The following is a 15262-nucleotide window of genomic DNA, read 5'->3' as shown; positions in this document are numbered from 1 at the left end:
TTAGGTGCTGTGAGTACAGCAGTGAATAAAGCAGACAATACCCCTTGTCCTTATAAAACTTACATAGACCTTCTAGTGCAGGGGGTGGCAAGTGATAGGTGTGGGCCAAAGACGACCTGCTGCCTGTTCTGGTACATATGACCCACAACCTGAGAACATATATATTATATTCATTTTTAAATGGTTAAAAAAAAATCAGAAGAAGAATTTTGTGTCACATGAAGATTTCGTGAAATTCAAATTTTTGAGCCATAAAGTTTTATTGGGTCACAGCCATGATCATTTCTCTGGGTTGGGTCTATGTCTGCTTTCACACTACCACAACAGTACTGAATAATTGCAACAGTAAAAAAAAGAAAGAAAAAGAAAAGAAAAAAATTACTGTCTGGCACTTTACAGGAAATGGTTATTGACCCCTGTTTTATCAGGTAATGAGGATATCATGACAATAATGAAAAGAACAATAACTAACATATATGGAATACTTGCTTTGGGAAAGCACTTTGCTAGGCCCCTCCTCTCATTGTGTCATTTAATTATTAATTCACAGGTTCTGTAAGAGGAACTAGTCTCAGAGAACTAAGCAACGTGCTCAGGAACATACAGCTAACAAATGCCAAACAGTAATTGAATTCCAGCTCTGCTGAGCCGGAGCCAGCCTGGGCTGAGACCCATTATGTGGACGGGACTCAAATCCAATATTGTGAAGCCAATGTCCCCCCACCCCCATATCATGCTGCTTTCCAAAGTTGAGAGAAGTTTAAAAACACTCAGGAAGAGCCTGGGCTTCCCCTGCCCTCTGTCTCTGCCCCCTTCCCTGGGCCCTGCCAATACCCGTTCCCCTTTGTGACCTGGGCTGCTGAGTGCTGGCCTCAGAGGTTCCAGTAAGGTTGACTGTTGACAGTTTTTGGATGAAAGGTGAATTTCAGGGACAGGCTGGATGGTAGAAACAACAGCAGGACAGGTGGGGTAAAGGCAGGGTGGGGGATCAGGTTGCTCAAAGGGCTCTTGCCAGTCCTCCACTCACCAGGTACAGTTTGTGCTGTAACGAGAACCTTTCAAAGTCCCAGGCTTCCCCTGATTTACTGGCCTGGCCTCCTCAATGAAGCTCGATTAATTAATTGGCAGTGAGAAATTGTGCTGAATTTGGTGAAATGCATCTCTGTCATGCAGCTTGCCCCTCAGCCCCCAACCTTAAAACTATTCATGCACAGACCTTGGAGGCAGTGGTGTGGGTCTAGTCATGTCATCTGTCACCCCATCCATCCCCAGGCCAGTTGCACAGTGTCTCAGCTCCGCCAGGTTTGAATATTTGGGTGGTCATGGATTCTGTTGTCATTTCATTCATTCACATCAAGTCACTTAATCATTGCTTCTTCATTCCCTCTGTCATCTGGTCAGTCACTTTCAGTTCGCTCACTTGCTCACCTAGTCCATCACCATCTAATCATGCTATTAATTCATTCTTTTATCACACTTCTGTTGAGAAGCAGCCCAACGCAGTGGGGAAACCATGGCCTTTGGGAGTCTGGCTCTCCAGGGTTGGAACCCAGGCTTCTCCACCTATGAACTTGGATGTGTTATCCCAGGCAAGTTATTTAACTTCCCAGACATGTGGTATCTTTATCAGTCAAGTGGGCATGATGAAATCTCCCTCTGAGGACTGTCAGAGAAGGATAGATGTGCAGTCACATTGTGCCTGGCACACACTGGGCACAAATGAATGATAGCCATTATGATTTGCAACAGGTAGGATGCTCGTCACTGGGGTTAAAAAAGTCAATGGCCCTGGATGATTACCATCTAGTGGAGAAAGGAGCATTTGGCATGTCAGCCAGAGGGGCTAGCATGGTAAAAGACCACCCAGGGCACAGCAGGGGGGAAATGCTGAGCCTGCGTCTGCTGCCTTTCCGTGCTCCTGGTCTGTTTGTCTCCACCTTTTCAGGTTGGTCTGGGGAAACCCTATATAACCCCAAAGAAGCTGTGCCCTGAGAATTTTGCAATGGCCCTGGCAGAGTCCTGGGTATTCTGAGTGGCTAATGGGGCAGCCAGGGCACTGTAGGTGCAGAGGCTGGGGTTGGTCAGGGCCAGGGTGGGATTGGTAGGGCCAGGCACTAGAGCAGGACTAGGGACTCTGGTCCCCAGTGGGGGGCTGGGATCTGAAGGGCAGGAACCTACAGATCTAGGACCAAAAGAGTAGGGGGTCTTAAGGCCCAATCCTCTGACAGCCTCACATACCTCCAAGAGAGTTCTAGGCGTTGCTTCCTCCAGCCTTGAGACCAGAGACCATCTTGCTTTCAAAAGAACTTCCTTTTTCTCCCACAGCCCTTCCTCCTGTTTTATTTTTTCAAATAAGGAGTTCATCCTGTGCTGGAGCCAATGGGAGAGTTTAATGAAAACTGATGGAGAAGCTAAAGATGAGCAGGGGACAGGAGAGGAGGGCTCAATTTCAAGTCCAACGAGAAAATCAGTGGCGAGGGATGGGGAAACTGCCGTCTGTTTCCATGCAGCTTCCTCACTGCCCCCAGCCATCCCTGTTTCCTGGGGCAGCTTCTTAGGATTGAGATGTTCTGGCATCTGAATGGCCAGGCTGGAGATAGGGAGGCCTGCACCTGGCTACTGAAATGGCTGAGTCCCTGGGCAGAAGGGAATTAATTCTGGGGGCGGGGAGGGGGGGCAATGGGGAGATTCCAATATTCCAGTGCCTGCTCCCTGTAGGGTTGCAGATGGTCAGAAATAGGTAGTATTAAAAAAAAAAAAAGTTAACCAGTGTTTCTTATCCTTCTGCTTATTTGTTTCTCACAACCATTTTGCAAGGAAGACAAGGGGAGATGGTCATGGACTTTCTACAGAAGGGAAGTTGAGGCTGGAAGGCATAGAGTCACTGTGAGAGGCAAAGCCTGGGCTGGGAGCTGCTTTTGCTCCCAGCCAGAGGTTAGTTTGCTACAACCCCCGTCCCAGCTGAAAGAGGCACAGCATGCAGACCCAGGGCAAGTCAGCTACTTTATCTTGATTGAATCACTTCTAATATGTAAGTGAGGCTGGGTAGGGAGACAGGAGCTATTCGTGCCAGGCAAGAAATACTTGCTTAATCTGACTTGCAGCCCCTTCTTTACCTAGGAGAGGGAGAAAAGAATGCCTCTAAATGAAGATCCCAGATGCCCCCACGTCTCTCTTTGGGGCTTAACTCACCCAGGCTTATCAGCCAGTGAACAGGCTTTCAACTGCCCTGAGGAATGGGCTAGAACTGTGCAGAGAACCCCAGGGTGCCAGGCCAGCTGTCTGTGCTGTGACTGGCCAACAGGCAAATTGCAATGGGGACTGCCACGGTCACCTTCTCCAGCCCGGCAAATGGGGCTTTCCACTTCCCTACTGCCAAGCCTGCCAACTCATCCATCTTTCCTGTGGGGCTGGGGAGGGGGAGGCAGCAGGAGGACTTGAAGGAGGCCAGGATGTGGAGAGGTGAGAACAAAATTAGGCACACTGCCCCGCCGTCCCCGCCTCTACCACGAGGATTCACGCTGAGATTACCGGCCAGTATCGCCCAAACTGAAGGAAGGCTCAGCTGTCTCAGGGGCTGCACCCCAAGTGCGAGGTGCAACCTGAGTTTGGAGACGGCATGGAGCCACCTGGCGGCCCGAGTCCTTAGAGTAGCAGTAGGCGAAGGCGCTTGGTGGACCCCATGCGCTGTGCAACAGCGGCCTCTGGTGGTCAGAAGCGGCAGCGGCAGCCCTGTCGTGTGCTTGGCGTCTGTTCTCTCCTGGAGCTTGTTCAGGAACCAAGGTCAGGGCCAGTGTGTCTGGTGTGTGTCCTGCATATTGGAGGGAAGAATTACAATACAAGGTGACTGCAGGTTCTTCCTGCTGAGCCAGGCTCTTCCAGAAGGACGGTGTGAATATGTCTTGCAATGTAATAGGTCTTCAACTTGGCTTCCACCAGCAAGTCTGTCCTGTGCCTTCTTGGAGCAGAACCCTTAGCCTAAGTCCCCCACTTTTTGCTGGGAAAAATCCGGACCCCTCAGGCACTGAAGGTTCCCTAAGAGCAAGCTGCCTCTATCCAGCACATTGCCCCTTTGGTGAGCAGGCCTGGGTGCCTTGCACAGCTTCTCCACTTACTTGCTATGTTTTGACCTCACACCTTTGCAAAGCCCCGAAGAGAGATGAGACCTCATCATGTGTAAGTGGTATGATAAACCCCGACAGGGCGAGGGAGGGAGGAGAGACAAGGAAGAGACTCGGGGAGAAATGAGGGAGGGAGGAGATGGGAGGACACACACAGATAATGAACACACATCCTCATTCTCCTTTGGGCTGCTTCAAAAGTGCAAAGAAGTCATTTGCAGCTTTGTGAGAGCAGGACATGCTATCACAAAGTGCCCAGATTGTGACCTGCTTGGGTGTATAGTAATTTCTCATAACGATTTTAGTTTCCTTTTCTGATGAGTAATGATTCTGAGCATTTTTCCATATTCTTATTAACCATTTGATTATCGTCTTTTGTGAAATGTTGGTCTGAGACCTTTGCCCATTTAACAAAATTGAGTTGTTTGTCTTTTTCTTATTGAATTACATATGTAAAAAAATATTCTACATGTGAGCCCTTTGTCAGATATGTGTATTGAGGATATATATTTTCAGCCAGTGGTTTGCTTTCTCATTCTCTTAATGGTGTCTTCTGATGAGTAAAAATTCTTAACTTCCATAAAGTCTAATTTATTGATATTTTCTTTTGTAGTTAGTGCCTCTTGCATACATTTAAGACATGTTTGTTTTTACCAACTCGTAGATACAGAGAACAGACTGACGGTTGCCAGAGGGGAGGGAAATTGGGGGGCTGGGTGAAAAAGGGGAAGGGATTAAGAAATACAAATTAGTAGTTACAAAATAGTTATAGGGATGTAAAGTACAACACAGGGAATATAGATAATAGTATTGTAATGACTATGTATGATGCCAGGTGGGTACTGGACTTACTGGAAGGATCACTTTATAAAGTATATGATTGTCTAACTGTTATCCCATCACCTGAAACTAATATAAAATAACATTAAATGTAAACTAATTGAAAAATAAAATATATAAAAAGTAATGCTTCTCTTTTCTAAAATCATGAAGAGATAGTCTCCTATTTTTTTTCTTCTAGGAGCTTTATATTTTTTACCTTTTACATTTAGGTATATGATCTATTTACATTAAAATATTTTCAATGGTGTTCAAGGTTGAGTGTTTTTTATACGATGTTCAATTAAACCAGCACCATTTATCAAAAGACCATCTTTTCACCACTGAATTAAAGTGGCAGCTTTGTTCTGAGTGATGGCATATGTATGAGTCTGTTTTCGGATGTTTTCTGTTTCATTAGTCTTCCTGGTCATTTTTCCCCCCAATATGGCACTGTTTGAGTTCCTGCATAACTAAATAACGAAACAATAAATTTTGGATTTCATAATATAAATCCTACAACTTTGTTCTTCTCTAGATTATTTTGGTAATTCTATTTTTTTTTTTTTTTTGCATTTCTATGTATATTTTAGTATAAGCTTGTTAGTTGCACAAAAACATCTGCTGAGATTTTGATTGGGATTTCTTTAAGTTTGTAAAGAAATTTTGGGACAATGGACATCTTAAACAATATGAGGTGTTCTAACCAATAAATGTGGTATACTTCTCTACTTCTATAGACTGAGCTTAATTTCTCTTAGCAGTGTTTTGAGTTTTTAGTGTCAACATCTTACACACCTATTTTAGACTTATTTCTAGGTATGTTTTTACACTAATGTAAGTATTCTTTAAAAATCTTTATTTTCGAATCATTTGTGGCTAATTATAAAAAAATACAATTTTTGCTATGATATCTAATTACCATGCTAATTAATTTTCATGGTATGTAGATGCTTTTGGATTTTGTGTAGAATTGGATTGTGTACAGAGGTACACTATTTGAGATTTGTAAATTGTAACCATTTGCTTCCTCTTTTCCAATCATTATACCTTTTTACTTGACTTCCTTGTCCCCTGGCCTTGGCTAAGGCTAGTGTAAAATGTTGACTAGGAGAGCTGAACATTCATATCTCAGCCTTGTTACTGATTTCAGAGGGAATGATTTTAATATTTTATTTGAGATTTCATGATGACATGTGATAGCACTATCACTTTAAGAATTAGAAAATAGAGGCTCAGAGAATGTAAATGCCTTGCTCAGGCCACCAGGTCAGCAAGAGCACAGCTGAGCCATGAACCCACCCAGGCTTTTCCCCTAAGACTGCAGGACTCCCACTGTACCTCAGGCTCAACCCGCAACTGCCATTGGCATTCTTAAGGACTTTTTAAACTCTTGCCAGGACTCTACCTCAACAGAATTTCTGATAGAGAAGCCTGGGCATTACCAGTAGTCCCTCTCTGTATTGTGGTTCTCTTATTGCAGCCTCACTGTATCGCGGGATTTTAAAAAATATTATATTTAATTATTTATTGTGGATTTTTTGTTGTATCTTGGGATTTTGTGGTACCGTATACGTATGTTGTTAAAATTATGTAGGTTTAAGAGTATAGAATAAATGTAAGGTTCCTACTTCGCAGGGGGGTCTAGAACGTAATACCCGCGATAAGTGAGGGAATACTGTGTTAGTATCTTAAAACTTTCCTAGATGATTCCAATAATCTGAGACAAGGCATAGAACCAGTGATCTAGAGAACTTTTGGTACAATTCAGATCCCTGCTGTCCCCAGTAGTGCTTTGCTGAAAAGTTGATATTTTTACATCAGCCCATGCTTAATAATTATGCCTAATATATTAATAATTCTAACCCAAAGGGAAATGGACTTGCTCTTAGTGGCCTTCTGATGCCTCCTCATAAAATCCACTACTCACATCCCAAATGCCTTCAGAGCATCTGTTTGACAATCTGCTATAAGGGAAGTTATATATAAGAGAAATCATCTGCTTGACAGGGAAATTATTTTCTATTTCTATTCTTAAGTGACTTAATTCTTGATTTCTTTCCACCTCAAAGACTCAGCTCTTTCTACCTCACTGACTTGCTTGACAAACAGGTTATATAATCTCTTTCATCCATTATTCCATTCCCTATTACATATTAATATTTGTATTTATCCATTTTGGCACTTAACTTTTAATCAAAGATTCTTATTTGAAATGGCAAAAAAGGCTGAGAGGGGGTCTGGGATGTATTAGTTTGGGAGGAGGATAGAAGGCTTGTTTTACTTTCTGTAGCTTTTATTTTTTAGCTCTACCACTACCCCTTAAAACAAATACCTCATTTTATACAGCCAGCGTTCAACCCCTTACATCGGTCACAGACTTTGTTCTGAACCTTTGCCCTGATCTGGCTCCCATCCACATTCAGGTCCTGCTTCTGGCCCACGGGTTCATTTACTCTCCATAAAGCCTTGCTCTGCCCCTTGGCTGACACTTGTATTTGCTTCCTTGGGTATGACCCTTGCTTCCCTCTCTGATTGTGATTGAATTTGCCCTCTGGCTATCCCCTGGGCAAACGGATCCATCCTGCCTGGACCCTAGAGCAGAATTCCAGCTGCTTGGTGTTTGCACTTGTCTGTTTTCTTTTTTTAATGCAGAATTTAGGTGTTTGAGTGGACAGAAGGAAAGAGGGAATTTGGGGGGGGGGGGACTTTAGGTCACGCGCCCTCCCCTACATTTGCATGATTCTGTTTAACTGTTACAACCCAGCAACCAATTCTTCTGCCTTTCTCTACAAACTAAACATGGAAAAAGTAACTGGAGATTAGCAGACGAGCACCAGTCATAAATGCCAGGCCTTTGTAGACTAGCCTGTGTCCCTTAGATACTCACATGGAAGCCACCATCGGTGCTTTTCCAGTAACCAGTAGGAATACAATGCTCGTAAATCCTGGTGATGTTTACTGTGTATTTTGGGTTCTTCAGTGGTGTGAATCCCTGCTCCTTCTCCCACTGCTCAGGGAGCATCTCTGTGCTCACCAGCTCTGGGCACCCTCCGCCTGTGTCCTCCAGGGGCAGCGGCCAGACCATCCTCATAGCCACTAGCATACCCTCCTGTGAGGGAAGCTTGGCCTCGGGCCCAGGCCCATCCCACTCCATGTAAAAGCTAATTACCTATAAGTACTTCCAGCAGCAATTTCTTTAGGATGTGAAAGTGCCTTGATTAGATTGTTCTCTTGGCATCATTAGGTTTATGACTGGGGATGGGAAGGGGGTGGTTTCGAGATGGAAACTGTCCAGAAATGGGACCAGTGTTGGAGGAAGCTGGCCTCAGGCTGGGTTACCCCTGGGCCCACCGTAGGAGCTGAGCTGAGCAGCCCCCACCCACCCAACCCTCTCGCCACTTTCGCCTTCCATCGCCTTTCCCAAGGTCCTGCACAGGGGCACAGGCCGGGAGGGGACCCTGGGAGGAAGTCCTGGCCCTGGCATTAACTTTCTGTGTGGCTTAGGCAATCTCTTCCCCTCCTGGGCCTCTGTTTCTTCACCATTCAGCCCTCACTTGGCCGGTGAACTGCTGTGCGTCAGGCCTCAGCTGGGTGCTGGGGACCAGAGAGGATTTAGAATAGAAGCTGCCCAGAGCAGCTCAAATCTAGTACAGGAATGAGCATGTAAATGGATGAGGATAATCTAACTCCAGCGCTGCAGTTGTGTTCAGACCAGGTGGGGTGGCAGCTGGGAGGACAGAGACCCTCTGCCTAGGGGAGCAGGTGCCTGTTTCCAGAGGAGGCGGTTTCTCACCTGGGTCTGGGAGTGGAGGGAGGGGGAAGACAAGGAAGATGACCACTTCAGGTTTAAGTGAACTGGGTTTGAAGAGTCCATGGAATATCCAGGCAAATTATTTTTGGAATTAAAGAGACCAAGTAGCAGGTCTGACGTGTAGATGTGGACTGTAGGAAAAAAAGCCAGGGATGGAGGGCTGGGTGTGTGTGAGGTCATGATGGGGGTCATGATGAGGGGTCATCATGGGGAGTCACTGAGACCACGTGGGCTTGGGTGCTATGGACAGAGGTGGGACAATGTGGGCTGACAGCGAAGCCTGGTGTAAGCCACCTTAGGTGGATGCAAAGGAGGGGAGGCAAAATCTGAAAATAATCATTAGTAGTTAGCCAGGGAGGAGCTGAACCCCCCAAAGTGAGGGAGTCCCGGGAAGGCAAGAAGGCTGAGATGGAGAGAGTTCTCAGCAGGGGTAGGTGTCACAGGGAGGTCAGATTAGACTGTGAGGCTGCGCTCTGCACCAGATAAGCCCCCAAGTTCTTTTAAGCTTGTGATGTCTCTCTCTCTCTCTCATTTTTTTTTTTAATTCTTTATGTCTGTCTGTCTTTGTTTTTCCGACTCATTTCTTCCTGACTCATCTCTGTATCAGTGCTGAGGTCTGTGCCTATCACAAGGTATGTGCTCCATGAATGTTTGTTGAGTTATAAAGAGATGTGGGGATAGGACTTCTTTTCTCTCTGTTCCCTTCTGAGGCATTGTAATTATTCATCTTGGTCCTGGTCAAGAATTAAAACAGGAGATACTCTACTTTTAAAAAGTTCTAGTTCTAGTTCCGGGCTGCATGATCCGAGGATGTCTCAACAAGTGGGTAAACTCGTGGGCTCCAACCCAAAGGGCTGAGGCTTTTAGTGGGGTCTCAGTCCCGGAAGAGCCTGCAGAAAAATGACGCAGGACGTCGGCCCCTGGTCTAGAGCAGGTGGCTGTAGCAACCAGATGGGAATGAAGTGGAATGATGGCGCCACCTTGTGGCAGGCATTGTGCACGCGTTATCTCAGTTACCTTCCAAAGTACTCTGAGATTGGTATGTTAGCCCCGTTTTATAGATAAATGCTCAAAGTAGGTAACCAATTCTAGCTAGTAAGATACAGGGACAGGATTCATACCCAGGTAAGTGTGACTCCATAACTTGTGCATGTTCTGACGCTATAGGAATCAGTTCAGGCGCCAGGGAGCCCAGAGTCCAGTGGTGTGGGGGCGCTTAGGGCTAACCCCTGTGATGAGCTGGCTCAATTGGAGCCCCAGAGATGGAGCTGGTGGTAGCTGGCTGGCAGAAGGCTAGGTGACATGTAAATAACATCAGAGCCAAAGGCGTGGGAAATAGACCCACATGACAATGCACCAGATAATAAAATGCATGAACAGACGCTTCATAGAAGAGGAAATCCAAATCCCCAAAACCAGAACCAAAACCAAAACCAAAGCAAAACAAAAACATAGGAAAAAAACTCGTAGCATCATTGTAGTAAGTGGAGACATGCATATTAGAATAACAATTTTGCACACCCTGCCAAATGGCAAACATTTAAAGTGTGACAGTACCAAATGTTGGCAAGAATATGGAATTCAATGAGTTAATAAATTGCCAGTGGGACAGTAAATTGCTACAGCATTTTCTGCAAAGCACTTTGGCAATACCAGTGAAGTGAAAGGTGTATAGACCCTGTGGGCTGGTAATCACATGCCTAGACTGAGACCACCAGAGAAACTGGCATAGGTGCACCAGAAGACGTTTAGAAGAATATTTATGGCAGCGTTGTACATTACAGCAAAGACTAGGAAATGACTCAAATGGCCATTGACAGGAGAATGCATAAATGAATTCTCTATTCAATTGCAATTGATTTATGTAATGAAATACCATACAGCAGTGACCTCAGACACAGAGAACAGCAGAAAGGAATTTCCCAAACATAATGCTGACTGGGGAAAAAAAACAAATTTCTATATATAGTAAGATTCCATTTATGTCAAATTCAAAACCGTGTAAAACTAAACAATATACACATGCAGTACATCTCTAAAGAAAACAAGGAAATAACAAGCGCACAATTCAGGGGAGTGGCCCCTCCAGCAGAGAAAAGCAGAGGTATGCGATCAAGGATGGTGTACAAGGATGGTGATGTTAATTTATTCCTAAGGTTAGATTTCCCAGATATTATGCATATATACATACACATAGTATAGATGTTCATTTTATTATTTCTAAGGCCTTACAAATTTGCTACACGCACACACACACACACACACACACACACATACACATACACTCTATTTTGAAGGGATAACATATTTCATAATTAATAAATTGCCAAAAGTAATGTGAAGCATCTAAAACAAATTAGAGGGAGCTGTACAGACAGGACGCGAGATCCTCTTCTCTGGGAAACATAAGGGCAGAAAAGAGGTTGGATTCCACATCACGCTGGGGTCAGGGTTACTTTCCTGGATCACGAATCTATAGATTCCATGTTTCCAAGCTGGCTGCTTCTCCAAAGCTGCCCTTTCCTGCAGCGGCCTTTGCTCATGATATGCCCTCCATCCACATTGCTCTTCCTCTACCTTTGTTTGTCTAAGGGATCCTCGAGGCCTCCATCAAGTTTTATTCTCACAAATTTATTTCCCATTTAGAGAAAGCCTGCTATGTGCCTGGCCTGGAGCAGCCACGAGTGAGCAAGCTGTGGTCCCCAGCTTGCAGAGCTCCATGGGGAACAGGGCAGATGGACAGACAGACAGACAGAAAGAGAGACAAGAGAACAGAGAATCACATTACAGTTGAGCTTCTCCAAATTGCTGGTGCATCACGTCCACTGTGGACCTTGTGAAAAGATGGATTCTAGGTCTCCCCAGGGTCCAGTTGAATAGGTCAGGATGGGGCCCAGGAATGTGCCTTGAAGAAACTCTCAGTGCACACCTGGCCCACAGGAATCCTCTTCAGAGAAACAGGGCCAGTCAGTGAGACAAATGCTATGATGACACAGCAGACGTGCTTGGTGTGAGTCTCAAGGAGAGCCACCTCCTCCAACTGGGCTGTGGGCGCTAAGACAGGGCGGCTTGCAGGAGACTTCCCCTTCCTCCTTGGAAGTCACGTTGCGTAAAGGTTCTTGCCCCCCTGGTCTTCTGCCCCTCTGCTCCAACACAAGGCCGAGCACACAATATGTGCTCAGGGACATTGTGCTCCGTGGGTTGGCCAAGCAGCATTCTGGGCTGGGGAGCTGGCTGGGCATTCAGGCCTTGGGTGGCATCAGGCCTGTGGGGACCATCAACTCCTTGGCCTCTCCGGTGTGTTCTGATGGGTTCATCTCCTAGTATGTGTTGGGGACTAGGTTTGGGTCTGAGCAGCGCTCCCAACTGGGTTGGGGATGTAACTCCATCGGCAACGAAGGTGAGATCAGGGAGACTGGATGATTGACACTTTCCCCCATTGGAGACCCTGTTTTGCTACAGCCTTGTCTGGTGCTGCAAGGAGGAAAGGGAGGAAGGCCAGACAGGCCTAAGAGGTTTCTTTTGTTGGCAATCATAGGGCTGTTTCCTATTTTAGGCCCAAGTGAGGCCCATCTCTGAGGGCCTGTTAGTCAGACACCTGGCGTGTATCCAGTCCTGCCAGGGGCAGCCGGGCTGCTGTTTGTCCTCTTTCATTAAGCACGTCCAGGTGAGTTTCATTGAGGACAGTTCCCTGGGCTCTTGTTTCCACATTTGTCTCTTTTGAGTGTGAGATTGCCAAAGGCTTTCAGAGCTAATGGACCTTACAGCTCCCCAGAGCCTTTTGAAGCTGGGAACTCAGTGGCGGTAATTAGTCAAACAGACTAAGACCTCTGGAGACTGCAGGAGCTGGGTGATAGAAGTCAGGGTGAAGGGACAGGAGCCTCCGGCCTGCGGCAGGTGTGGGGAGCATCTTCCCAAATTACTTCTCCCTGGTTCTGCGCCTGCCTCCTCCCTACTCCCCTGCTTCTGACGGGGAAGGATTCCTTGGTTCCTGGCTGCTGGGGCTGCAGGCAGGCTGGTGTCCTGGGGTGTGTGAGGGGCTGCAGTAGCACTGCTGAGCTAACCTGGACAAATTACTGTCCCCTTCCTCCCAGAAGTCTCCTCTACTGACCCTTTGGTGGAAGCAGAGGGTCTGAGCTCAGGTGGCACTTCTCAGGCCAGTGTAATGCCCTGTTCACAACCACGAGCTTTGAGGCTGGGCTATTTGCATTCAAATCTCAAACCAACTCCTTTTAAAGTGTGTGGTCTGGGACCAGTCAATGAATCCTTCTGTGTCTCAGTTTCTTCATTGGCAACACAGGGAGAATCATAACACTGACCTCAGAGGGTTATTTCAAGGATCAAATAGGGTGCTAACTTACATGCTGCACTTAGAGTGATAGCTGGCACCCATTAAGCATTCAATAAGCAGAAGCTATCATTATGCCAAGAGCAGGTCTGCCTGGGGCAAACTGGGAAGTGACGTCTTCATCTGGCATTCATGTCCCACTGTGCCCACATTTGTTCCTCTTTGGTGGGGCAGAGGGACAGTCCTGCAGGGGAGGACTTTCTGTGGAGGAGGGTGGTGGAGGAGATGGGGAAGGAGAGACGTTGAGCTCAGTCTGCTGCTAACTCCAGGGAGGGAGGAGAGAGCCAACATTTGTCAAGCATCTTTTCTGGATCTGGCATCACCAACTTCATTTTCTTAACCCTGCAACACCCTTTGGGTGAGTGAGAAAACCGGCCTCAGAAAAACTAAGTGACTCGTGCCAAGTCATACGGTGCATGCAAGAGGGAGCCAGGATGGGAGCTCTGGGATGCGACAGTTCCAAGTGATGGATTCTGCTCTGACAGTTTGCTGTGGTGGGCGACCGGGGCCTACCCACTGGATGCTTGGCCGAGGCCTGCTGTCTAAGAGGTCCATGGGAGGTCACTGATCTCTGCTGGAGCCAAGGAGAGGCCTCCAGAGTCACTGGGGATCCAGGGCTGGATCATGCGGAGACCTCGACACTCTCTCATTAGCATCAGGAGCAGTATGCTCTCCCAGGATGCACAAGGTGTACCCTCTCTCCATCTGCAGGTGGATGGTGTTCTGTGCTTGGCCGACATCCTGACCGATGACAGCCACTCAGAGGCCACACGGGCTGAGGCTGCGGCTGTGGTTGCCCAGGTCACTTCCCCACACCTGCCTTTCACCCAGCACCTCAGCAGCTTCCTGGAGAGCATGGAGGAGATCGTGACAGCTCTCGTCAGTGAGTCATCTGGGTGGGTGGGGACCGCTGAGTGAGGGGGCCTTATCACAGTTGTCTTCAGGAAGGGACAGGAAGATCTCACGGTGCCGCACATGTCTACGGTGCAGATGCTTCCTGTAACTGAAATTCCACCATGAAAGTGTCAGAGTCAGGCTTAAAATAGCTCTGTTGCCAAGCCTTCTGTTAAAATGCATGCAGCCCTTCTGCATGCTCATTTACTAAGGTCAGATTGGGATTAATTGGCCTTTCAGATCAGACGCCAGGACAAGCCCCAAATTTTGAAGTTCAGATGCTTGACCAGAGAGGCTCTGGTAGGCTTGTTCCTGAAATGTCCGTCTGTTGTACCCAGTGGACATGATGGCAATGACTGGGGACAACAGCTTCTCAGAGAGCACCAGTTCACCCCGAACTGCTACCTGCAATCCCACATTGGCCTCAAGTCATGGGGCCTTGAAAGCATCAACTCTTCTGAGTTTCTCTGTTCAAACATACATCCTCTGGCAGGAGAACCATAGCCCAATATCCAGAATGTACTCATCTTCCATCTTTCTTTGCAACACTGCAGAAACAAAAACTCATCTGGATAATGATCCTCAGGAAATTTGTTCTGCAAACCACATTCTTGTGTTCCTTCCTTTATAAGTGCTGGGGGTGATCTGCTTCTATCCCCCTGCCTATCATGGTCTCTAGATCCATATCTTATTGAAATAGAATAAAAATTAATTTTGTTGCAAACATGGGGTTAGCTCCAGGGCGAGGAATGTCTGGAACAGCACAAACTTAGGGGCAAAAGAGAACACAGGTCGTGGAGTCAGAATGCTCGGGTTTGGATTTTTGCCTTCTCATTCATCCATTCTGCAAACAGCTATCGCCCAGTAGCCCTGGGCAGGAGCTCTGTGAGATCCTGCCAGCTCCCTTGGCCATGTCACATTATAAAGCTCACTTTACAATCTTCCAAATATGTAAAACAAGGGTTTGGGACCCATTTCTCCCAAGGGTCCCTCTAGTTCTAGAACTTGAAGATCTACAATTACTTTGCACAAAGGAGGCTGCTGATTTCATGGCTGATTCTAGTCACTGGGGCAGCAGCACCCACAGACCTGGCTGGGAGAAATCAATTTGCCTACATGCACATTTATTCAAAGTCAAGAAAAGGCAGACGCCAGTTATGGAAAGTCTCAGCTGGAGGAAACTCAAGAGAGCATAAACTTTAATGCCCCCTTTATAGGAGAAGAAACCCAGGCCCTGAAAGGCTGAGGGCCTCTCTCAAGGCCACA

At 46.6% G+C, this 15262-nt stretch overlaps 1 protein-coding gene across 2 annotated transcripts in view; it reads left to right on the top strand.

Moving 5' to 3' along the window:
• INSC (INSC spindle orientation adaptor protein) overlaps window positions 1-15262 on the top strand; it is a 118480-nt gene that overhangs the window by 79019 nt on the left and 24199 nt on the right. For both annotated transcript variants that reach the window (XM_090267640.1, XM_090267641.1), the window contains exon 8: window positions 13814-13985. In XM_090267640.1, coding sequence (XP_090123766.1) covers window positions 13814-13985 — 172 coding nt within the window. The remainder of the gene's footprint in view (window positions 1-13813; window positions 13986-15262) is intronic.

Source organism: Furipterus horrens, unplaced genomic scaffold (genome assembly GCF_987537825.1).
Source record: "Furipterus horrens unplaced genomic scaffold, mFurHor1.1.pri manual_scaffold_2, whole genome shotgun sequence".
NCBI classification, from domain to species: domain Eukaryota; kingdom Metazoa; phylum Chordata; class Mammalia; order Chiroptera; family Furipteridae; genus Furipterus; species Furipterus horrens.
Note: the sequence above shows the minus strand (reverse complement) of the source record. Positions and strands in the feature narration are given on the sequence as shown.